A 24649-nucleotide genomic window follows, 5' to 3' on the forward strand; every position below is an offset into this window, starting at 1 on the left:
AAATAGTTTTCCCCAACGCTTGTGCCCAGTCTAACTAGACCTCTTAATAGACTGAACGACGGACTCCTTCTCCTTAAGTGGCCTTGCCTCTTCTTCTTCAGTGAAATCCTCAGGGTTGTAAATGACCTTGATTACTAACGAACAGCTTGGGCACGTCGCCACCTCTTCACCGTTCTGGAATAGTCCAAATAATCCGAAAACAAAAATAGAGACAAGAGAATTAGCGATGTTAGCATTTGCTATATAGCTTCCAGGTAGAGTAAGAATTTAACATAAAAAGATAAAATAGGTATGTAAAAAATTCTATGTGTCCTACAAAATGGCTTTGGGTTAATCTTAAATGCTATTCATTTCTGCATTGCTTTATATATATACATTTTGTAGACGTTATATATATATAACATCTACAAAATGTATATAATTGTATATACGTTTTTTAATCCGTGGCTGATAGCACTAACTTTTCAGAACATGGGAACAGAATACGATAACAACGTAAATAGATAAACGCTTTCGGGACCTATTGAAAATACTTCGGAAAAAGCGCCTTTCCTTGGAAGCGCCCCATAATATTACAATATTCTGTGAAAGCTAACAAAAAGTTTTAACAAAACTACTGCGTAATAAAATCAAGCGTCATCGATAACAATCGTAAAATCTCAATTTGATTTCTATGACTAGTGTGGTTGTTATGGATCTGTTCATTGCTCTTCCGCTTAAAAATATCTTTCCAATAAACAATAGCTGAACTCCCTAAATCGCCTTGGTCAGTGCTCCATTCACCGCAGAAAAAAACTGTCATCATGGAATGGGTGCCGAGAATAATTGTTTTATTTTTTGTTTTAATCCTTGCGTAGTTGCTTTTTACTTTTTACCTAATTGATAAATGAAATCACTGTTCAACATTTTACTTTGATGAACGACGCAACGTAGTGGTAAGCTCTACCCGCAACAACTGATGGACTGAAAGATGATGCTAGAAAAATATATGATAAAATCTTGCAGAAACTGCCAAAACTGTTCAAAATGGCAACTATTAAGTATCACTACACTAGGTTTTAACTACGATATTACTACAAACAGACACGCTGCAATAACGGCATACCCACAAGAAACGTAATTGCGTTCATTTTTGGCGAAAATCGTAGCTATCTAACCCCGGACTAATTTTACGACTCGCACAACATTTGAATTAAATCATGGTGCCAAACGAGGATCGTTGTTGACGCAATTCTTACCGCACAGAGTTTTTCCCAATGTTCTTTAAAATCTCAGAACGACCTCTATTAACATCAAACACATTCGGTTCTAATATCTAATAGCTCTTTGTTCCCGGTAAAGACAGCGCTAACCCAGCTGATACCACAGTGATTACCGCTACATAAACAAGAGCGCAAATCGAGCGACGTTTCATTACGTACGACACTTCTGTCTCTTCTCACTTTTTTTACGCATAATTCTCTGGAAATATTAACGAAATTTAATCGCCTATCGTGCATTGATGCTATTTTCCTTCTTTTTTGATTTATTTGAAACTCCAGCTATCACCTGGTTTATTTTTCATGTTTTACACCTGGTACGTAAGGTGTTACGCATTACTTCAGACGGCTAGCTTCTGCCAGCACGGATCGATTTGTGTGTTTAAGCTCGAACGCTCGAACTTAAACCACCGCATCTCCTTAAGTTTAGCAACAAACATATCATCCACTGAACTATAATCGGATCTATATCCTCGTACCATTGTATCTATATTTACCAAACTGTGTGTCAAAGAGTCCTTCTAGTTATGAACCGCACTGTCCGCCACATCGTTCCCGAGCTGTCTCACTGAAACTGTTCCCCCATGTTGAACCCCAGGAGTCCTTTTTTTCTCCTTAGGCCATTTACGACTGACCGTCGGATTCATCTGCGCGTTACGGCCAACCGGAGCATGACGTTAACACGAACGACAGACGAGCAAAATCCGAGAGAGTCAAAGTAGATAATTCAGTTCAGCCCAAACTATTTCTATAGCTATACAGGTAGACTAAGTTCTACCCATGACAGTGTCTCGTTTTGGTCTCAGTTCACGTTAAATTTATTACATCATGCTATACGCGCTTTTAGAGGACCCTCTGCCAACGACTATGTGAAACGACGCCTACGGCGACATGTAAGACCGTTCTGTACAATCAAAGCCATCCGAGGTTTGATTCACAAAGACACAACAATTACAGCCGACATAGATGAAGGAGGACCAGCACGGAGCAATAACATCATAAACATAATTAACAACGCATGCATTGTTAACATAATAAAGTATATCGGCGACAAATCAGCCCGCTATCTGCTAAATGTGACGGTCCATCATGACGATACGAGCACTAATACAAGTAGCATGTGCGTCACAGCTAATCGACGCTGACCTGCTGATCGTTAAGTCATAGTCTGCTTACGGTAAGGCTATACAGGGCTTTCATTCTATTTTGCTCAAGACGCATTTTATCACAAAAGTATACACAGACAGGTAACACTATCGATACTGAAGCCTACGCTAAAGTTTACTTGCTATCTCCACATGAAGTCAGGCTATTTTTCCCTTACTCTGACGAAGAAATGCCATTAGGTAACAATAACCATCATTATCAGCAACAGGTCGGCAATTTCAGTCGGTATCACACAATCGTTAACGAAACGCGGATCACTATCATCATGATAATCATGATCATCCTCATTGCTCCGCTGATATGCGCAGTTATTTTGAATATTGGCCAACAACTAACCACCCGTAATTCCTGACCATCATTTAAACCGGCCTTCCGTCCTTCCGAATATCTACTAGGGGTAGGCAAACTATTTGAGTTGCTTCTGTTATGATTTGTCAACTTCGTCTTCATCCTTTTTACATACTGTTGAGAGATTAGCGTGTCTGTGAGTTTTGAGAAAGAGACCAACCGATAGTTACAGCTGTTTCAATAAAGTTACGCTAATTCGGACTTTCGTATAGCGAAGAGGCGCAAAAGGTTTTAGGCGGTAAAAAGTGTAATAATAATTAACGCATCCTGGCATTCTGCGCGAAGACGGGCCAATATATGTACAGGACGACACTAATCTAAAAAGAAAATGGGTTCTAAGGTGCGTTGGCTCGTGTAACATAAGGATCCTACCTTGAGTATAACTCATGAAGCTTAATACAAAACGAAAATTATTGAGAATCGCAGCTCTTCCTGGCTGACTGTCGTTGCCAATCTTGAGTGAACGCCACCGTGATCAAGAATGTCATTGTGATTAAGCTATATTTTTTTGCGCCTAAATTTTTCCCTATATATATATATATATATCGGGAAAAATATATATATGTCGGTGGAATATGTGTGTATGTGTAAGTGTGCAACTGGTTTTGTCTTCCATCATTTATTTTAATCACATAATGAGCAATTTAGGTATTCAGCACAGGGAATTGGTGGAAGCAACGAACGATAAGCTTTTTATTTTTTTCTTTGCACTATAAGCACACACGATGGAGTAAGTTATTTCTACTGTGTTTTTTTTACCCTAATGTTTGTCATCGTTCTTTTTCGACATCTGTTATTTTTGTTTTGTCATCGTTCGTTCTTCTTTTACGACCCAGCTCCAATATCCACTAGAAGATCTACAAACCCTGCAAATTACGTTCTTCGTTCTCTCCGGTATAAGCTACTAGATCTACAATACAGTTACAGACGTATACTTCCGGAAGTTGTTTTTTGTAAAAGAAAGTGTGCTCTGCCTCTTCAGTTCATCTGTATAATCATCATAAACATCGTCTATATTCCTGCTTTCAAAATACTCGCCTTCTTGGAAACGAGTTCAACATATTTGTTCCCTTGCTTGCAATTACGCACATTACGCTTCGATGCTGCCCTGTCGACTTTAAGTACTGTGTCTCGACATGTCTCTACAAAACGTAAGTGGCAAAGACTCGGTAATCACCAAATCATCGACTGCAACTTCCCCCATCATCAACAGCGCCACAGGCCAGATCCCCAACGCACCGCGGCTTCTCATAACATTACCATCCAATGATATTGGTACCCCTCGTTAAGTCACTGTTGTGCTACTAAACAAACTACGACTACCACGTAAAGAAAAGGGATGGAGCTCTTGCGATGATTCTCTGCGAGAGGAGGGTCACCACTTGAAAAGTTACAATGTTGCAGTAACATATCCAAGTCAGTGCTACCCACAGCATCTGCGGCCGTAATTGAAGCCGTAATTACATCGCATCGCAGTCTAGCTAACACTAGCGGCTCGTGACCTCCTTATCCAGTTGCTCTCACAGCCGTTTACTGTACTGATGATGCCATCGACAACCTGCTGCAGGATCAATCAGTCTTCTCTCATATCTTGTTTCTCTTACGACAACTACAACACAGTTCACTGTCGACTTCTGGCCGCTCTGTCGCCATCGACCGCGCTAGCAACGACCAGCGTATTTCTTTCGTATGCTTTCGAAGCGCTTTCAGTTTTTCTACGCGGAGACCCTCTCACTGCTCAGCGCCAGCGTCCAACCCTGAAACGCTGAGTAAACGCCGAACACTGTACCCGTACTGTCCCGTATCGCGAGTCAACGAATGAATGGCATCAACGGATCTACCTAACACAGGCAACCCCAGCGGCGCCGTGGAACGAACAGCTGCTCACACACAACTCCAATATCGCGGAACTCCTCTCTCACTGCTGCTGGCGTAACTCAGCGCAGTCATTGCCGCGGCTCTCACCCTCATAGTGGCGAGGCCGTTACAGAGCTGAGGGTCCCCACCTTTAGCAACACAGTCGTTCTGGCACGCAGCGTTCCACTACCACGAGGCAACACTCACGGCCTCAATATAGACGAACCAATATAAAGTTGGCAATCGTGGTAACGATACTGAGCACAGCAGCACTGACTGTATCGGACACGCAGCGAACAGGCCGATGAATAAATGTCGACCCAACGCCACTTCTTGAGGCCGTAGAGACCTAACCGAGTGGGTAGGCTCATTGACGGACTGGTCACAGACAGGCAAAGTGGTCACATTGCAGTAACGATGCCGAAAGGGAACAGCAGTCCGACTGTCCGTAGACGTCGACCTGTGTTGATGACTTGGATAGTGGAACGGGCCTCCGGTGGGAGCTGGTATCTGCTCATTCGTAGATGATGGCTAGATCTTCGTAGAGCACTCGTAGACACTGGTCGTAGTAGAAACTACCAGCAGCAGTAGAAGAACTGTGTGACGCATTGTCGATGGCAGAAAGATAGTCGCCACTGTTTTCGACAATAGAACACGCGATTCTACTGGTTTTGATTAGCAGCCCCAATAGCTTTTGCTGTTGGAGCACAGCAGTCTTTGCTGAGCACGTTTGATTCGTACTATCATCGTTTGTCGAAGATACTGAACGAAACGCAGCAGAGCAAAAAGAGTAGTAGAAGGAATAAACAGACGCTTGTACAGCCAACTGACGAGCCGTAGACGTTGATAGTGCCAGTGGTATGTCGTTGGTGATAGCTGTTACGTTTGTCTCCGATCTTAAGGGAACAACAGGAAAAACAGTATGGCCATTACACATACTATCACGACAGCCTGGTTGAGGCCAAGGCATTATCCACTAGGCCTCATTGTCGGTAGAGGTCCGGCGGTGGCGTATTCCATGAGAAAGCCGGGTTAATACGTTAACTCCGTCAGACACGCATGTGCTGTGCCCAAAGCGTCGCCCGAAAATAGTTTATTTTAGCTCTCACAGTGCCACATTATCGCTACTGCCGGTAACGAACGAACAATTGCATGTCATATGCTAGTTATGTTATCTTGAAATTTATGAGTATCTACCCAATAGATAAGACACGCCAAGCAAGAAAACGCTGTAGATTCCAAGCCAGTAATATACTGCGCCAGATCTACTTGTCACAAACAAAATAATCCAGCGCAATCGATTACGACAAACTACTAATACGATTATACCGAAACCAGTTACGGTCTGATGAGTTGACTAAGGGATCCATATCGACTACTTACAGCAGTGCGCATTCAGGAATGCATATATATATATATATATATGCATATGTGGCTGTGTGTCTTCAGATCTCGGTCCAGCACCATGCCAGAGGTAGATCCCACTCGCAGAAGAGTAAACTTTTCCGTGGTCTGTGGTCTCGATAGTAGCTAAAGCAAAACCGCAAACGGTAAATTTCAACTGTCTGTACAGCTGTCCACACGCCACTCCATGTCAATAATGAACGATCGCTACCCTAAAGCCACGTCGGTGGCGTCAGCTAGCTGAACGGCTGACGAGACGGCGCAGTGAAACACGCGCTGAAATAGCTGCCGACACGCTATTCTATCAGGGTACTTACAACTGAGGCGGCGGCAGTAGCAGCGACCGAGTTAGTTGCGACAGGGGGCGTCAATAACGGCAACAATCTGCAGCACAAAACGAATCTACGCCAGAGTCAGTCATGATACGGCGACAGTGGCTGACAGGCACGGCTGCGTATTCTATAAATTTAGATATACAGAGTAGGACAAAAATACTTCTTCGTAATTGGAACAGAAACCACTTGGCAGTTTGCGAATCTTTATTTCTCATCTGTTGAAAAAAGCTAAGAGGGTAAAGTATAGTAAAAATTAGTACAAAATCACTTAAGCAATGTCTCTCAAACTGTTAAATGACTATTTTTCTAACTGTCAAAAGACGTATCCCTCGCTCTGTATACGTATCATTAGGAACAGAGAGAGGACGGTGTCGACCCATTACCCCACAACAGCCACTTGAACATCTCGTTGGAAAGACGAAAAGATATGATGTAGAGAAAGTGTAAATAACGTACAAAGAAGAGAAGGCCTCAGGACAGAGCTACTGGCACAAAGAAAACAATCAGTAAGGGGGGTATTGTTATGTTTGAGTGGCCTGTGGCGTTCCTATACCTCTTTGTCCTTATTCGCGCAGACGAGTCGACCTCCCGAGCTGCCTTAAACGTGTACCTTGCAACGAGAAGGCTATGGCGATCAACAGCAGTAATGGTAATATCTAATAACGCAACGGGGTACGTAACGATTACGAGAACTTAATGCGAGATAAAATTGTTACAGTAGTCGCGACCACACGCTGATACTAGACAACAGCCACTGAAGTCAACGCGAATCACGCAAACCCAGGAAAACAGTTGCGCCTTCCCTGCAATGCCCGCTGTGGGATCGGTCAGGTGTTTTCAGCGACTTGGTCGACGATAAAATGGAAAGAAAAGTCTGCGCATTGTATGTAAAAGTGGCTCTATTATTATATATTCATAGAGAAAGTGTTGTAGTGACGTATATCACCGAAACATGTCGAATGGAAATGTTTTGTGAAGGCACGCCTAACAAGTTTTAGTCTAATTCGCTTGGCTAGTATAACGGGATAAATGGCTAGTGACATTATCACAAGACCTGGAAAGTAGCTTATCACGCTAACATATACAAGAGTCGCCTTGGCTGATCCATTAATCAAATCTTGTCAGCGTTTTACATTAAAGTATAAAGGAGTTAACAATAGAGCTTGTATATGAAAGGCGAAAACGTTTTTCTCAAATGAACTCAGGTTTTACAATGCACTAGTAGAGCTTGCTATCTTTGTTTTGTTTGGATACCTTTTATTTCAGTTAAATGTATTTTTCGATAAAAACATCGAAAGTTACTTAACCAAACATTCGCGAATTAAACACGTTAGAAGCTATATATATATATATATCGACCAATACCTGCACCTAATATGTTGCCGATGGGCTTTGTTGCCGGAAGCCGGCGAGCGACCATGGTCAATACCGAACGCTGATCAACGTCGCCTGTGTCATCGCGACACGACTCTCAGCAAGCGGTACGCAGCCGCATTGAGTATATTTTGTCCACATTTGGTTCACTGCCAAAATGGCAGACATTCTCGGCGCGCTGGCACTTCCAGAGAGACGCTGTACAGTCATACATCAGACTTCTATTGAATCCTTTTTTTGCCAGCTTTTAGTGCAGACGAAACACAGTGAGTGGCAGAAATTGTGACCGTTTCTTGGTTACAGGCGATATATAGTTGATAGTAAGTTATATTATGGTTACCAAATACAAGTAATTAAACCAGCTTACATAACAGACAGTTGTAGCAGAGGTGACAGAAGTGATTTACACAAACAATCGAATTCAGACTCGATCGTAAAATAGCGCCATGTAGTTAGACAAAAATTCGTAGGTAGAATCTGATAGTGTATTGACTACAACAGCTGGCGCTCTGCTGGATTGCTGTTAGCAGGGCAGTTTTTCACCACCGAATGAAATCACATTATTATAAATTATTTTTTAGCCTGCAGCACTAAACGCAGATGCCTGCTGCGAAGCTTTTTCACGGAGCCATTCGTCAACTTTAGCTCTTAGTCTATGCCGCTATATGTACAGGCAGTACAGCAAGAGCAAGGCCGCATAGATCATCATGAACTCGTGCCAGGATTTAAGTGCGATATAGTTCCATTTTTCCGCTTTCGAAAAAACTGTGTAACAAGTTACTCGCACGATTAAATTAGTTAAGATTAACTAATTAAAGATTTAATTAAACTTAACTCCCGGTCAAGTGTTAAATACCTATAACTATTTCCTTGAATGAGAACGACACTGTTCCGAACGTCCTCCAGTGCCTCTTGTGCAATTAAAAAACGAGTTTAATCAATTAGTGATAGCGCGATACGACAAATAGCTAGAATATTTTTACTACTTTTTATTATTAAAAAAACAGTGAAAGAAAAACACAGAAATTATGATTTCTTTCGTTACATTCCCTACAACGCATTAAAGCATAGCAGACAGACGGACCCACTTTTCAGTTAAATTTAGTTCACTGCACTTCTGTCAGAACGGACTCGCACCTTCAATAAATAAATAATCTGCAGACAAGATTATTAAACAGTACGACAAAAAAAGGCTGTAAATCAATCTGTATCGATTTTCCCAACAACACTAGAACAACTACTACTTTCGACCAAAACGCATTTGGAGCCACACCAAAGGGCTGAGCCGTGTAATATCTAACTAAATACGGCACTTGATATGAATCAAATGATGCGCGGCCGAGTACAATGAAACATAAGCCTCTTTCGCAAAGTGACCTCATGAAAGCACGAAATATACAAAAGAACCTCTGTTTACATTCAATACATCATTCTACGGCCTCTCAACGCTAAGAACACTTCCGCTGTGCTCTGAACGGGGTAGCAGTACATGCCTCACTTTCGTTACTGAGGCGCTAACCTCCACAAACTCAGGATGACGAACAGCTATAGACTGTCTTATGGCCTGTGAGAGGTACCCACGACACGGCAGGCACGTGATTATCATTTTATTGTTATCATTCTCATTTTGCTTTTAAGCTATTGTTACGAATAGGTTGTCAAGATAAATTACAGGTGCTCCTGCACGCCTATTCAGCAATAACAACGCGTAGACGATGAGAGGGGCCGTCTCTGTCGCTACTGTATTTAGTGATTTCTGGCACTTCCGCAGTCTCGGTGGTTGAGACCGCTGTTGTAGGAGGCTAGCATCGCTGGTTCAAAAGAGCAACACCAATAATTTAAAGACCTGCTATGTTGAACAAACCTTTTGGCTGCCTGGTTGGCTGGCTGGCTCGTTCGTTTGTTTATTTGTTGATTGGTTTGTTCACAGCATCATGAAATCTTGCCGCCATACAACTTTTAGTCTAACTTACCAGTCACCATAGCGTATAGCTCGTATACCGTATAACTATGGACTCGCATGAGTTTACAATAGTCTGTGTGCAGTTTGCAGTATACGACGTCCGTTGTTAGGAAACATACGCAGCTGCCCCCACCAACGCGACAAACGAATGCGAGATAGGCGAAAAAACTAGCGCCTTATGGCCCTTGACGTGGTAATTACGCGAGTCGATCGAGCACTCCGCAAACAACCACAGCGACTAGCAACACCCACGGACATGACAAAACCGCTCGAGCCGATCTCCAAGCTTCGTTTGCTAACTTCCGCTTGCCTAACCGGCCCCATCTCTTTTGATGCGACCATGTCGGGCCATTATCGACGCCCCGGGTTAATTATGCCCCGTTGCTACCGTTCCATCCTGTTTCGTTCGTCCGTTCCAATATGTTGCCCGTGCTTCGCTCGCGCCAGCGACCGCCATTATAATAAACATTACTACGATGATCGTCAACGATATCATAACCAATCGGCGGCCCCTTCATCCGTCTACTTGCCCATACAATAGCGTTTATATGGTGGCCATCTATCCGTTCGCGCCGTTTAAGCCAACAAGCGCGACTGCCGTCCAGAGTAAAGAGCAGCCCAGCGGGCCGCTTGCACTACTGGCCTAATGAGCTGCCAGCCTGGTGACGTCGGGGTCAAACTAGGTTTGTTAGGTGACGTTGTGTTGATGCGAGGCTACTGCCGACGGCTAGTCGGCCGACGAGTTTGCTTTGGTTGGTTCGATAGCGCCGCCAGCGACGCTTGGTCGTACACAGAAAAAGAAAGAAAATTAAAGAGTGTGCAATTGATTGCCCACCTTTCGTGTCAGCCAATAGCATAGCGTAACCTCTCCACATACGTAAGGCGTATTGGGAACTTAGCTGGTGTCGACTAGGACTCAATAGAATGAGACGACTACGGACAAAGGCCAGGTCATGCTGACTGGCCACGTAGTGACTTAGGACGTTGCTGTCAACATACGGGGTAAGCATCTGCGTTAGACAGCGGCAGGATGTAGCTGAGGACGGAATACCGATAGAAGTCGGTATAGAACTTTCGCAGAGGGCAGAACCGTCGCAGTAAACTATAGATTAGCGGTCTAAACCTTGACGTCGTACACAAAGGAATGACATCATTCATGGCCGCGGTAAACCTAGCAAAAAAAACGTACACATACATATGCAAACCTGTATATACCAAGTAAACATAAGTATTTGTTAAGCAAAGCGTAAAGGGCCAACAGAGAAGAGGGCTTTGTCAAGGAGCCCATGATCTCGTAGGAAATAATCAGAATATTTATAATTCAGTGTCACCATTGTTGCTGTTGGCCCGATGATTAAGAGAGCAGGATTTCGTTGAGAGTGCAGCCGATCTGCTGGAGTCTTTATAGACACGTTCGTCGCACGCGCGGTTCTTTGGTATTCTACCTCTTGCCTTCAACTACTACTACTATAATGGAAACCAATAACTCGTAGACACAGATAGACTGACCTGGTGTTTACGAGCACAGTTAGCGAAAATAGAGGCAGAATGCCGGCTCTCTTTTGTATATGCGTAGTATACGACCTGGCTCGTAGGCCAGAACCCGGCCTCAAGCGTCCACTGCTGCGGGGGCCAGTAGATAATCATGTACCGATAGATGAAAAAGAAAGCTATTAACGTGGTAATAGCTTACTGTCCGAATACCTAGAGAACAATGTTGATGCAACGAGGAAACAACAAAAAATATTCATAACAATAATAGTAACATCACAACGAAGGGATTACTATAAAAGGTGTAGGAAAAACAAGCAAGAGATCGTGCTTGGTCTGGCTATGCTACTGTGAAAAAAACAGCCATATATATAATCAATGGTAGCGGTTTAAAGTTTCCGTAAGTGTGGAGCACAGAGACTTAGCCGTCCAAATTCAATCTGAAGAATGACGCTTTATTTGTTTTGATGAAGTCTTAGCAGCTACACTGGGCTAAGAATAGAACAAAGAAGAAAAAAGCTGTTTTCGGATAAGGCAACAGTTTTACATATGATGAAAAGCTTTTATACTATCTATGCAGCAGTGTCAGGTTTATTGCTGAATGCGGCCGTTCCAGTAGTCGCAGATTCGCGACAAGTAAATACGCTGGGCCGTACTTCATTACTGTGTTTGCTGATCTGTACTTCTTAAATCGTGTCGATAGTGTCCAAGTGAGTGACAAAACGCGTTATTCGAGAACAGCCCTGCTGGCACAATAGTTATGCAAGAACATGTGTAAGTTAAACACAGTGGGTAGATTTCCCCATTTCGTCGACTGTCAGCCGGCAAAAGCCTTCAACGCAACACGATAACAGCATTCTCGGTAACAGAAAACGAACCGAGATCTCGTACAGGTAAAAATATTCTAATTATTAGTCATACCGTTCATGCAACTCTGTAGATCCCACAGAGAAACGGTTACACGAATTACTGTCAAATGAGCATGAAAACTTTCAAGTTTTCAAAAAAATACGCCTTTAGCCAAATCAAACAGACGATCAGATAACATCTGTTCGTACTAATAATGAATAACATTATTAACAGCAATAATTGCTGCATGATCCAATATTTAATACCGACAAAAATAAGTGTACCAGAATACACTAACAGTGCTAGCGCCATCATCGATACAGTCATTGCCATCATGTTTGACATAATTCAAGAGATTTTTACCTTGAGGCCCTTTTGCGCGTTGCCGGCATTAACAGAGCTATATTCAATATCATTTGATGCGTTGGCCTGCTGTTGAAGCAACAGCGGACACTATCGCTGCCTAACGTAGTCTTCAGGCGCAAGCTAAGCTCTACTAAACTAAGTACTACGACGATTTACATCATGTTCGCTTTGAGACTCTCTGTTGCCGTCCCTGCTAATATAATTAGTCAATTTTTTTAGTTTGCTAGCTCTGACTAGCGCACTAAGCCGAGGGTCTACCATCGTCCAGTGTGGCGCAAGTCTATATATACATGAGGATACGCGTACATCAGGAACAGTTTGATTGTTGCTACTAACCACACTTACGGTTAATGTAGCGATGGCGACCGCCGCAGTGCTGGCGGTAGACGTGATGGAATCAATATGTAATAATAAGTTGTTTAACGAATCGCCTACAAATGGCGTTCATCTCCTCATTCACTAGCCGCAACGAGGTTTTTTGCCGCTGTTATCTAACCCCTCTAGCCAGCTAATTAGCTAGGTGGTCAAGATACTTTCTGATAATAGCAATATTGACGCCGGATGGAATCCTAGCGGTATTGTGTTGTCTAGTAAGTGTTCAGCTAGCATGTAACATGTGGTATATTATGTAAACAGACGCATCTTTTCATCCTATTCACATCTACGGCTGTTTTTCGATAAATGAGTTAACGTAGTAATCTTTATCACCGATCTATTCAATGTATAAACGATGCAACTATGGCTTTTCTTGAACCTACCTGGAGGTCAAGCTTCGTAACGACAAAACGATCCCCGCAAGGACACGGATAGTAGTAGGACTCAGTTTCCTCGTCGTATTCGAAGTCTTCAATTTCGATTTCGTCGTGGTATACCGACATGGTCGTCGGACGCCGCCTACAGAAACACGCACTCAAATCGTTCACCGCCACCAGCCACAGCGCAAGGGCAGGTGTTAGCGCACCTGCAATAACGGCTCTGGCATAAAACTGAGAACGTTCGTAAGCTTGCCCTGATCACCACTATCCATATTGCACACAAATATGGCAGGGGGCAAGGACGCTGCGGCGGCAACTAATGAAAACTCGGCGCGTCGTCAGTTCACATTTCACACGGACACTCACTCAACGACGTTCACTATTGCGGACAGAACGGCCAACTGCCATCTTCGATCATGATGATCTCAAATGGTCTTAATTCTACAACCCCAACCGAGTTTAGTACTGTCGCCACGACGTGCTTGCATGTACACGTTCGATGCTACATAGTCCTGGAATGATGATACACAATTAGTGGTTGATTTTGTGATACACTAGCTTGCCTCTTCTTTTGTAGAAACGGGCCTATTGCAAATCGTTGCCGCTTGCCGTTTCTTAATTAGTCGTATTAACTTGCCATGCGTCCATCGACGTCGCGATTACGCGAACAGATGCGTGCATTAGAAGCAGTAGCTGCTTTTTCTAGTACACTTACATCAACATTTATACAGCACTGCAGATGAACACTGATAAATTGACTAGCCGACCCACCAACAATAAGAAAACCCAACAAAGCGAGACCGCAACACGCGGCACACGTGCGGTAAATCAGCTAAACGAATATTCAGTTTGGATAGTGGTGCTACAAGCGGTAGTACCTCTACTGTTAAATTCTGTGCAGTGGCAGAGTTCGACGAGGAAGCAGCGCTAAAATGATAAATTTACGGCTGTTTTTGCCCTTGCTCTACGATCAAGGCAAGAGCCCTGCAATCAGGTTCAACTCACACCGCAGAAAAACAGGTAAGCAGATCGGTAGGCAACCCTTAAAATCTGCGGGGTAGATGTAAGGTAATAACAACGATAGCGCCACGGTTTACTTTCCTACGGACTTACAATAGTCGCAACTGCAATGGCAGCATCGCGAACAAAATAACATCACACATATATACAGCCCCTGCGCACACACGCAAGCCATAGGGCAATTCATTGAGAGCTCAGCTCATCGCATCGTTCAGTATGATTCTCGAGTGAGATTTCTTCCATACGAATGCAGCTACCCGTCCATAGGACAAGAAAATAAACCGAACGATTTGTTCAACAAACTAAACTGATTCACCAGCACAGTAGAGTAAGCAAGTCGAATCAACCATGTTCGCAGAAGGCAAGCAGACTTACAGATGGAAGTTTTTGCCTACCTCTTTCTCGTTGCCGCAACGCTATAGATATCCACGACGATCCATGTTACTCGTGCCTGAAACGGCTGCGGTCTCCTTCTAGAGAAAAAAGAAAGATGTGGCCTGTCGATAGGCCGATGAATGCAGCTTTAAGACTCTTGTCGTCTCAGCAACTCGATGAGACGTACTTTGCGTTTGGCACCACTTCGTCTGTTTTCCTATGGTGTCTATTGTAGCGGATTTCTATATTATTCGTCCGTTGCTTCTCTAACCAGAAGCGTAGTAGCTCATCGTCGCAGCATGCAGAGGCAGCAGGCGGGAATAGTCGCCGCAGCCAAACCAGCGAGTCAGCCAGCCAACCCGAAGAGTGGATGTGTTTACGGATGGCTGGCTGCAATTTCGACGGGCTGCGCTTTCCTGGGATGTATGTTGATCACCGTCAGCCGCTGGCGGTCGTTCGTTAACACAGCAGCAACGAAAAGGGCCCCTCGCAGCTCGATCATAACGACCCTAGTGTAGAAACATTATAACACTATATAATGGTGGTGTGTAGCTATGGCGTCTGCCCGTCAACAACAACACTGCACACGCTAATAACAAACTGTGCCGTGAATGGGATCGGGGGCCGGGCATAAATTGGCGCTGAGAAAACGCGCCATTATTCAAAATCGATCTAGAACCAAGCGATATCTGCTGTGATGGTTCGCGGTTAGAGGCTGTTGAAGTAGATGACGTCCCCGTGACGGTTCAATAATAGCGTGCCTATCTGTTAAACCTAAAGGTATGTGCTGACCTGGGTTTGGAAATTCGAAGTAAGTAACAGGTTGATTTGAAAAGGTTGGCGGCAACTGAGTATAGGGAACCGGGGATTTGCATAATTAGCACGATGTTACATGATTTTTAGGGTCTTTTACCTGAGTTACCCATTTCAAACGTGTAGGATGTTTACGCGTTGATTTTCTAAATAGCTTAGTAGAAGAAAACACTGCGCTCAGCAATAAGGTGAAGGTAAGCGAACAAGCAAAAGCCAGATCGGAAGAAAAGAAGGGATATAGTGGGGAAAACTCGTTCCACTAATCCTAATGCAAAATATTTCTCTAAAGTGGAGAGTATTATATTGGAGATAATATATAGGTGATTATGAGACAATGTTTGACACAGAGAACACAGACTACGTGTTTCTCGAACATTATTTTCGTAGAGTACGTTACTACATGTTTGTGAATACACTTATATGCCGTTAGTTGAATGGTACACTCTCACACGGTAAAACGGTACGTTTAGCTTATTGGATGAATAAAAAAAAAACTTAGACATCGTATTGTGCAGAAAATGAAGAAAATTATAAGAAATGAGTAATAATAATAATAAACCTACATTCAGATACTTAGATTTATTTTAAGTAAAACATTTCTAACAGTGAGCAATTATTCCCATTGGCAACGTTTTTCCTAATTTCGTGATTACGGTGTTCCTATTCAAGTAACACTGGACAGTAATGGAAGACCACTCTTCAGCATCACATTCTCTAAAGTAATATTCCCAACGCACAATAGGCTTGCATAAATTTATTACACTTACTGGGCTCACTATTGACAATAAACCTATGAAAAGGGCAATATATATGGTCTATCCAATTCCGGAATGAATCTTCGATTAGTCTGCCTCTCTACAAAAGATCTAAAGTCAGCTAAGAATTATGCCGCTCTAATTATTCTTCGTTGGCGTTTATAGATAGCTGCATGTATTTATGCAGATATACTTTAATATATTTTCACTAAAATTCTAGTAAAAACAACTATTAACCGAACCACTAATAAGGAAAATAGAATATGATTTTACTTCTAGGGTGTCTGGACATGAGGTTTTCAGGAATTCCTTTTGTAAAGATAATATTCTATCTGCATGCTTATAACGAGCACAACCTTCCACAACAAGGCCATGAAAAATGGTAAAAACAGCGACCGTCTTATGTGACAAATGGCCTGTGTTGCCAAATTCGTCTAGTTTTAAAAAATTATATTTATGCCAGAAATCTCAGTGCTTACCTGTGGAAAAAAAAACATCGAAAAAATAATCGCTTCTGATGGCGTTGTTTTCGGTTTGGAGTGTCTACGGTTGACATCGTGACTGCATTCTCGTTAATTGTGCCTTGGGCTTCTCTAAGGTTTGGCACTATTCCTGTGATCATTGGTAAATTACTGCATTATTAAACGATTTATAAAATAAAAGATAACTGAAGTCAAATATGTGTATTATATACAGAGAATCGTTGAGAAAGAAGAGGGTAATTTGACGTTGGTCAGGTTAAAGATGGGCCTAACAATCCAGCCTGGCATATCTCGTACCCAAAAGCTGATTGACTTAGTTTTATTTATTCAAGCAATGGTGTTAAAACGTCGTTTACCAGTGTTACAGTTCATTATTAATTTTTTTTTAAGAAATCGGTCGTTCTTGGAACCTTTGAATAGGAGTTGATACATAGCAAGAATCGGCAGCTAATGATTTATGACTGCATACATGCTTATCCTCAATATACTTTACTTTCTAGGATCATTTGCCGATATTAGCTTATCGGGATGGACGTGCTCGAAGAAAGCTCATGTCGTTTTTTTGCTAACCTTGGCAAAAATTGGCTTGATTGGCCTATTAATCATGCATGGTTGTGACGAGAGGGCGTGGTAAGCATCCTGTAGGACTTAACGGGGACAATTTTTCAATCTACAGTACATGATAGCCGTGTCGCCAAGGCAACGGTACGAGATACTGCCATGTCCATCGAAAGTGTTTCCGAAGGTGCATCCAGAATGCTAGTTTTTCGCAAGCAAACATAGTTGATTGTGTCGTACGGGAGCCGCGGGACTCTCTGGAGTAACTGACAGAGGTGTCAGGAGAGTAAATTTGGTGGCCTTGTAAGTAACCGTGTTGGTGCTGGGTCTGCTTACTAAGCTTCTGTGCACGAGTGGGGTCCCCGTTTGGAGTTGGGCGTAGAAACGTTTCGATGTCTGCTGATGAAAACAAGCCAGCCGTCTGAAGCAATGTCTTTTAGTAGGACTAGACGTAAAAGTTTGAAACATTCTTTTTTATTATGAATTCATTGTAAAAATTACAGAATAGCCCCATAACAGAAAAGAAGAACCTCTACTGTGTGTGAATGCATTGGGAAACCAAAATTGTCAGCTTAAGCCACAAATACCAAATAAGGACTTAATATTATTTCGGAAATATTAACATGTTAAGAGAAAGTATTAGGCTAACATTTTGCAGGCTTGGAATAGGTCTACCTAATGGAAGGAGTATTTGGCTTTTTTCTAATATATAGCGATTATATAACTTCGTCGATCTTTTTAAGTTACTAAGTGACAAGAGTTACTCAAAATAACCTGATTGAGGTAATGGATATATATCAATCTTGTTGTTAAATGGTATTCTTACTTTTTTTTTTTGGTAAACGAGTAAAATGGGAAGAATTGGGTGAGTTATGACCTTGTATGTTCATTTCGAGAAGTCTATATCGCCCAGTAAAAAACTCGACTTTAATTCCACATAGATCTGAGAAAGTCTACCTAAGTCGCCGGCGATACGTCGCTTCTTTCGTCGATTTAGGTAGTCAGTGCAACTGCGTTTTTAGCAAATGCCGTTCTCCTCGAAAATTTGCATTGGGTACGTATTCGATAACGTTAAGCCCTTTAAGCCGTGAATAGTCATCTAATGGGCCTATGCCGTTACGACTAATAAGACCATAAACATAGAACATAAAGAATCTGACTCCATTTAAAACCTTCTGTTCATTGCCTGTAAGGTATTACGCAAATACGCAGGTGCTACGTGTTGGTATGGAGGTAAAACGCTTGTCGACGAAACTTCAATACATGAGAGGTGGTCTGGGCTCGAAACGTGACGTAGAGAGGTTCTACTGAATACACTGGAAGGAGTTGCCGGCTATAGCCAAGCAATGTCTAGAGAGAGTACAGTACGTACCTACTTATTGTCTAGGTACTTAGCGAGTGCATAAATCTGAATGTACAGATTATGACCCGATAAAAAAAAAGCTGATAATTAGTTTATCAATGTGACAATCAGATAGTTGAGATACGACGCACTATATCTAAAATTCTTCTTGTGCTCTAAGAGCAGCTTAAGCGTGTCTATAGGCTAATATTTATCTATCAAAGATCAAACAACAACCTCACACTACTTTGCTCATTCGTTTTGCGATAAAGGTTCTAATTCGGACTTTTGGGGCTCGGCCATCTGAAGCAATGTTCAACAGTTTACGTAGCACACGATTGATTTCCTTTTGTCCATTTGCTTGATTAAGTGTACATAATTACTTTACAGTGAAGTCTGTTTTGATCTGAGGAAGACGTATTCACATGTTGTATTTAGAGCAAACATTTTTATAAGTGCCTGAATCTGTTTATGGTGCCAACAATTATATAAAGTAATATCATAAATATAAATATTTGTTTAATAACATAATATCATATAGGTACGAATCATAGTTCAGAGATATTTTCCTGCTTTTAAAGAGATAAGTCGTTTAGTTAAATACGTTTAGTTCTTTTGAATTGAAGAGTGCTTCATCACTTTTATAAATATTAAATGTTCAAGGAAACATAGCCTCTATAGGTTGTCTTTTAATTTGATGATCGTACATAATTAAATATAACGAGAATGATATCGTAATGAGGATTATTTTAGTGAATTTGTAGCATGGTTTACATGACGAAAGCTTCATGTCCTGACCTAAATTAAATACGTGGAATAGATAAAAGTAGCTACTGTGGTATATTAGTATTTTTCCATAAAAAAAATGTGAAATACGCACAGACGTTGGAAGTCAAAAGAATGCTGTCCGACGGCGTTTGGCTTCATACGATACCGATACCACGTTTATAAATCTAACGTCGTTTACCATGAAATTGATGTTATGGGGACTACATATTAAAGGTTAAAAAAAAACAGTAAAACATGCACGGAAAAGATGAGTAACTATGCAACGCCGTTATATTATCTATAATTTTCCTTATTTTTATAATAATCTTTTAGGTATGTCTGATACGTCCTTATGACATACATTTATGCTAATCCTGCTATTTGTAACTGGAATTTTTGATTTGGAACATACTATTGAATGTTAGTGCGGTTGATTATGCTGAATCATAGATTCTGTACTGTAGGATCTTTTGGTCCAAGTGTGTCTTGCTTATTCTGTTCTTCGGTCGGAGTCGAAGCTTTTTGTCATGACTGGCCTACAAGTTCGCCAAATGTTACCTGGTTAGGCTAGCCTAGTGGATCCTAGGAAGGAACAGCTGAATCCACGAACGAGGTCTGTTAATACAACGTTTGCAACTGTATCCCGACAGCGATTTTATTGAAGAACGTTTATATAGGGAAAGCTTTGACTCTCTCCCCGGCCGGAAGAAGAATAGATTTACTATGACAGAAGAACGCCCAGTGCCGCATTTTGCGGCTTTTGCCGTTGGCGAATTTTTGCTGTGATACTTTGCCTTATCCATCACGGTTTATGACGCCTCATTCGTTTTTAGTAATTGCTGGACGGCTATAACCCGAATGACTGTTAGATAACATCGTAACAAGTGACTAATCACTGCCATTATAATTAATGAGGGGCTAATATTTGTAAACAGGCGTACCCGGAACTGCAAAATGATTAAAAGGAGACTGGGCCGCTACTATACAACGGTAACCCAGCAGAAACAAAGAATTCCGTTACCCTGTTGTGTGCTAGTTAAGGCAGCTGGTAAGTTTTGCAGGCTTCAAAGCGCACGATCTGACGAGAAAATTATGCAAGCTGTTTGTTATCCTTTGAACTTCGCATTAAAGGAAATGAAGCCTTTGCTAAAAAAGCCAAATGGCTGAGACTTCGACAGATCGGCGCACAGTCAACAAAAAAAAAGCATCTGCAGGTCCAGGAGCAGACAAATAGCCTAGGACACAGGATCGTTTACACAGTAAATTATTAACTTTGACAATGGAGCTGCGATTTACGAGGTGAGGTCGTTACTAGGCAATCAGCTGTTGCCTTCGTGAGAAGAATTTCAAATATAGCGGAACAACCACACGGTAGCACACAGTGTTTACACAATGCGATTTCCCTTAAGGGCCAAATCGTAAAATATGTATTTTTATAAATAGTATACTAATGAAGTTCCTTTCTTTGAAATCACATTACATCAAGTCTAGCCAACCGTTTGATGAGAAAGAATGGTAAATTTAGTCAACAGTTACTTTTCATTATAAGCTATAATACACAGTCTTGAGCGACCGCCCAACTTCTTCTATCGGTTTGCGAACGTGACCCCCTTTGAATGGCCGTTACAGTAGAAATTTGGGAGTTCTATGAAATAGTGAATCTACTCCATCTTCGAAACACGGATCCAAAATCGGCGCCTATCAGCAAATCGGACGACCCTTTGAAAATAACACTTAGAAGAAACTGCATCAGGAGTTCACTCGATGTCATGTAAAAATGCGTTCGTCTGAGTAAGTGGATTAGGACTGATAGCAGATCCCTGAGCATGCATGCCAACCAAAATTAATATAGGTGAAGGAATTAAGTGAATGAGTGGAAACATCCTGAAATGTTGTATATTGTTCCCAACAAACAAGCACGTGAGTCTATTAATTGCAGGAGGACCATTATAGACTTGTGATTGCTATGATAAAACCGCATGTCGTTTATATTTTATCACTGGTGCTCCTCTTACCCGGATCAACTAGGATAGTCTGCATGATAAGGCGATAACATAAGATGATAATTCTAATAAATTCTGATAAGAAAAATATAATTCTGAAGAAGTGTAAGATGATGATTCTATACATTGAAAACAATGTTGCACATTTTCGCAATAGGTGAATTCTTGCAATGCGTGCGTGTAAATCGAATATCTTGGCCTTAACGTGGGAGCGGAATATACGTGATTGCGCCTTGGCTTGGTGCTACTGGGCTGTGGAACTTACTGAATTAGTTTTCTTTATTACTGCACCAGCACGTTCTTTTTACCTTTTAGGTCTCTTAATCATCACTGAAACGCCGGACAAGCTATTGCATGGCATTTCGCCGGTCTATATATATATATATATATAGATCTCATAAAGAACTTAAAAATGTAGTCGGAAAAGAACAGAAATTCAGTATCTGAAATCATCATAAAGTAATAACGAACTATTTAGATGAGGACTAATATTAGACCTTACGTTAGAGTTACATGAATATTTGTAATTTTAACTTAATTTTTTTTAAGTACAAGCAATCTGTCCAGGAAGATTTTCCATGTTTGCATATACGTGGTATCGAATCTGATTTACCAAACTAGAGCAGTCACTCGCGAAGACCTTTTTCCATATAGGGTAAATCTAATTAATAACATAATAATAACAAACAGCAATGGCCGTCATCACTATGAAATAATTCAGATTTTGACGCAGTCTTGATGTTTATCAGAAAATACTAACAACTTGTAACAACGGAATGAATTTGGTCAAATAATCGACTACCTTCAGATACTTGTTCTTCAGAGGTAAAGACGCTTCTCAAGATCATGTCTGTCTCTGTAGCGACTTCTAAACGCCTATCTCAAGAGGAAGTGTGTGAATAGTATATATTATTTAATCATACGATATTCAACATGTTCGTTCTATTTATACTATACCTTTTACATGAACAGAATTTTGTTAAATTTATTCAAGGGCGTTACTTTCGGTTACGTACCTATTGTTAGATATTTTTAAAAAGATCACTTAAAACCATCACATGTTCCTAGGTTTAGCGGATAAGTACGTTACCACTACACTGTTATGGGAGCAGAAAGAGCCAGCTTGATTTGTGAATTTACGCTACAAAAAGTCACAAGTATTACAAGTTAAGCGAAAATCAGTTGGTAATAGCGAAATGGAAGGACGTTCACCCTATAGCCTTCATACTAATTAAGAGACATTGCAAGGCTGCTTTTTTCGCATGTCAATAACTGTTTACGGGGGTTACTCAAGTGAAGCTTTTAAAAATGATTGATACGGCATTTAGTTTAGCCATGCCAATTAAATTCAGCTGAAATAAGGTTATACACTAGCTTATATGACCCTTTACCAGTAATTAAAGATGGCATTAGGTTTCAAAATGTAGTACTATCACATCCATCAATGACTTGCCCGTTTCTGACTGGTTGTTTGTTAAAGACGTGTATTTCGAAGAAAAGAACCACATCTATAAGAACCATATATATATATATAGAGATGTGTCCGATTTCTCTGCCAGCGTAAACACAACACTAGAAATCAATATATTCCTCAAAAATATTTTCTCAAAAAAATAACAAAAGTCAGATAAAGGAATTATATCTAAGCGAGAATCTCATATTAATTCTAAAAGCTATGATAGCTCAAAACTTGAGTTAATTGTTATAGTTAAATTGATGTAGACTTTATGGCGGGCATTTTTAAACAACGGAAATCCATGTCACCTATTATTAATTCAGTTCCAATCGATTACGGAAAATCCTGAAACAGGAGCATGTCTGCCCTTTCACATGTATCGTGGGCATATTTCGAATCGCGTTTTCCCAGGTATCATAGGCAGATTTTGTAAACCTCTGAACTAATAGAAACGAATAGAATACTCATGACAAAATTCAGCGAACGAAATATTGAAGGCCTCTGCGACACGATACGTCTCTCTGCATGATATAGCTTTGTGGTTGTCAAGACGATCTACGTGCAATAATTAAACAATGAAACTTGATGAAATACACGAGCGAAGATCATACTTTGCGAACTTGAGTTGCGTCGGTGGCTTTGTTACTCGCGACATTAATTAGTCAATGAAGAATTTGGATATACTATATATTTAAATTGACTATGGAGGAGCTATGAGGATGAATGAGATAACGCTTCCGGCGTTTTTGGTCCCTTGAAACTACGTAATCCTCTTGCCACTCGAAATGATAAATGTTTATTAGTTACAAATATATGGTTAGGATAGGCTTTATCTGATAGTATATCCAGTTTCTGAGTCAGAGATATGCAAAAGTTTTTTCAATAGAATACACAGATTTGTATCCACTCAAATGTAACAGTGCTTGGTTTATGCAATTTAGAATCATCGTAAACAAAATTAACTGTAATTTGAAATATAAAAACATATCGAAACTTCTGCTGAACGACGAACTTAACGACAATTAACTTAGATAATTGAAGGCCTGGATAGAGGAAGATTAATATTCACCATTGTTTTGTAATCGGTGACGTTTCGTCATAATATTCAACAAACTTTATATTAATCGTAAAACTACGTCTAAAGTCGGCAAGCATTCTTCGCTCACTCTTTGGCTAACGAGTTGTGGGTGTACGTCAACGTACTTGAACAGAAGACCACAGTCGGACGCCATATTAATTACAAGTTATTTCTGATTACACAAAGACCAACTGTACAGGTATATAATCTTTGGCCAAATACAGTACACCAAACCTGACACATTTGCCGAAGTAATCCCGGCAAGGACCAATGTATGCATCTTTAGAATCTTTCTTGTTTGATATTTTAATCGAAATAGAAAATCTTAGTATGTAATATGGTCTAAAATGTCTGTATCGCACGATCATTCAAGAAAGGATCACCTCTCTGATTTGTCAACCCACACATCAGTCTCAAATATGAAATTCCAGACGCTAGTAAAGACTGTAACCAATTTTAACAATGGCTTACCAACATACGCCATTATCGACGCGATGGTTTCCTTTTTGGGCTGCCGCTTGTTATTGGCTGCTCGATTCTCCTCAACCTGAGTATTAAATATGCTTGCTTAACACTTAAACAATTGAATTAAACACAGACTCCAGTATTACAGCCGCTAAGTACTGCTTTAGACGGCTGCAATATCGTGGGTGTGGATAGTCAAACGAGGTATTAGGTTGGTACAAATAAATCCGGCGGACTTTGAGATTGGTGAACTTTTGAACTGCGTGCTACCAGCGGGTGAAACATCTCTAAAAATTCTAAATGAAAACCAGTTGAAGTGTCGTTCGGGAGAAATGTGTTCACCGAAACGTTTTTTAGCCTTGAAAA

General features: G+C 41.1%; 1 protein-coding gene and 1 long non-coding RNA gene across 5 annotated transcripts; one reads left to right on the plus strand and one right to left on the minus strand.

Moving 5' to 3' along the window:
* Positions 1 to 30: 30 nt before the first annotated feature.
* Dph3 (Diphthamide biosynthesis 3) lies at positions 31 to 15073 on the minus strand. 2 transcript variants are annotated; one of them, XM_022836338.2, is made up of 3 exons: positions 14584 to 15073; positions 13172 to 13680; positions 31 to 174 (listed from the first exon to the last, which is right to left on the minus strand). In XM_022836338.2, the coding sequence occupies exons 2-3, from the start codon at positions 13289 to 13291 to the stop codon at positions 31 to 33; spliced, it is 264 nt and encodes an 87-aa protein (XP_022692073.1). In that variant the 5' UTR covers positions 13292 to 13680; positions 14584 to 15073. The 2 variants fall into 2 exon arrangements, with proteins under 2 accessions (XP_022692073.1, XP_086825119.1); XM_086968993.1 differs by lacking the exon at positions 14584 to 15073 and adding an exon at positions 13884 to 13949.
* On the plus strand, positions 14120 to 23359 carry LOC111262237 (uncharacterized). 3 transcript variants are annotated; one of them, XR_002681483.2, is made up of 3 exons: positions 14120 to 14188; positions 18365 to 18535; positions 20217 to 23359. It is a non-coding gene; the product is annotated as an uncharacterized LOC111262237 (long non-coding RNA). The 3 variants fall into 3 exon arrangements; XR_002681482.2 differs by lacking the exon at positions 14120 to 14188 and adding an exon at positions 15183 to 15343; XR_015311853.1 differs by lacking the exon at positions 14120 to 14188 and adding an exon at positions 17388 to 17474.
* The last annotated feature ends 1290 nt before the right edge of the window (positions 23360 to 24649 follow it).

This window comes from Varroa jacobsoni, unplaced genomic scaffold (assembly GCF_002532875.2).
Source record: "Varroa jacobsoni isolate VJ856 unplaced genomic scaffold, vjacob_1.0 scaffold_641, whole genome shotgun sequence".
NCBI classification, from domain to species: domain Eukaryota; kingdom Metazoa; phylum Arthropoda; class Arachnida; order Mesostigmata; family Varroidae; genus Varroa; species Varroa jacobsoni.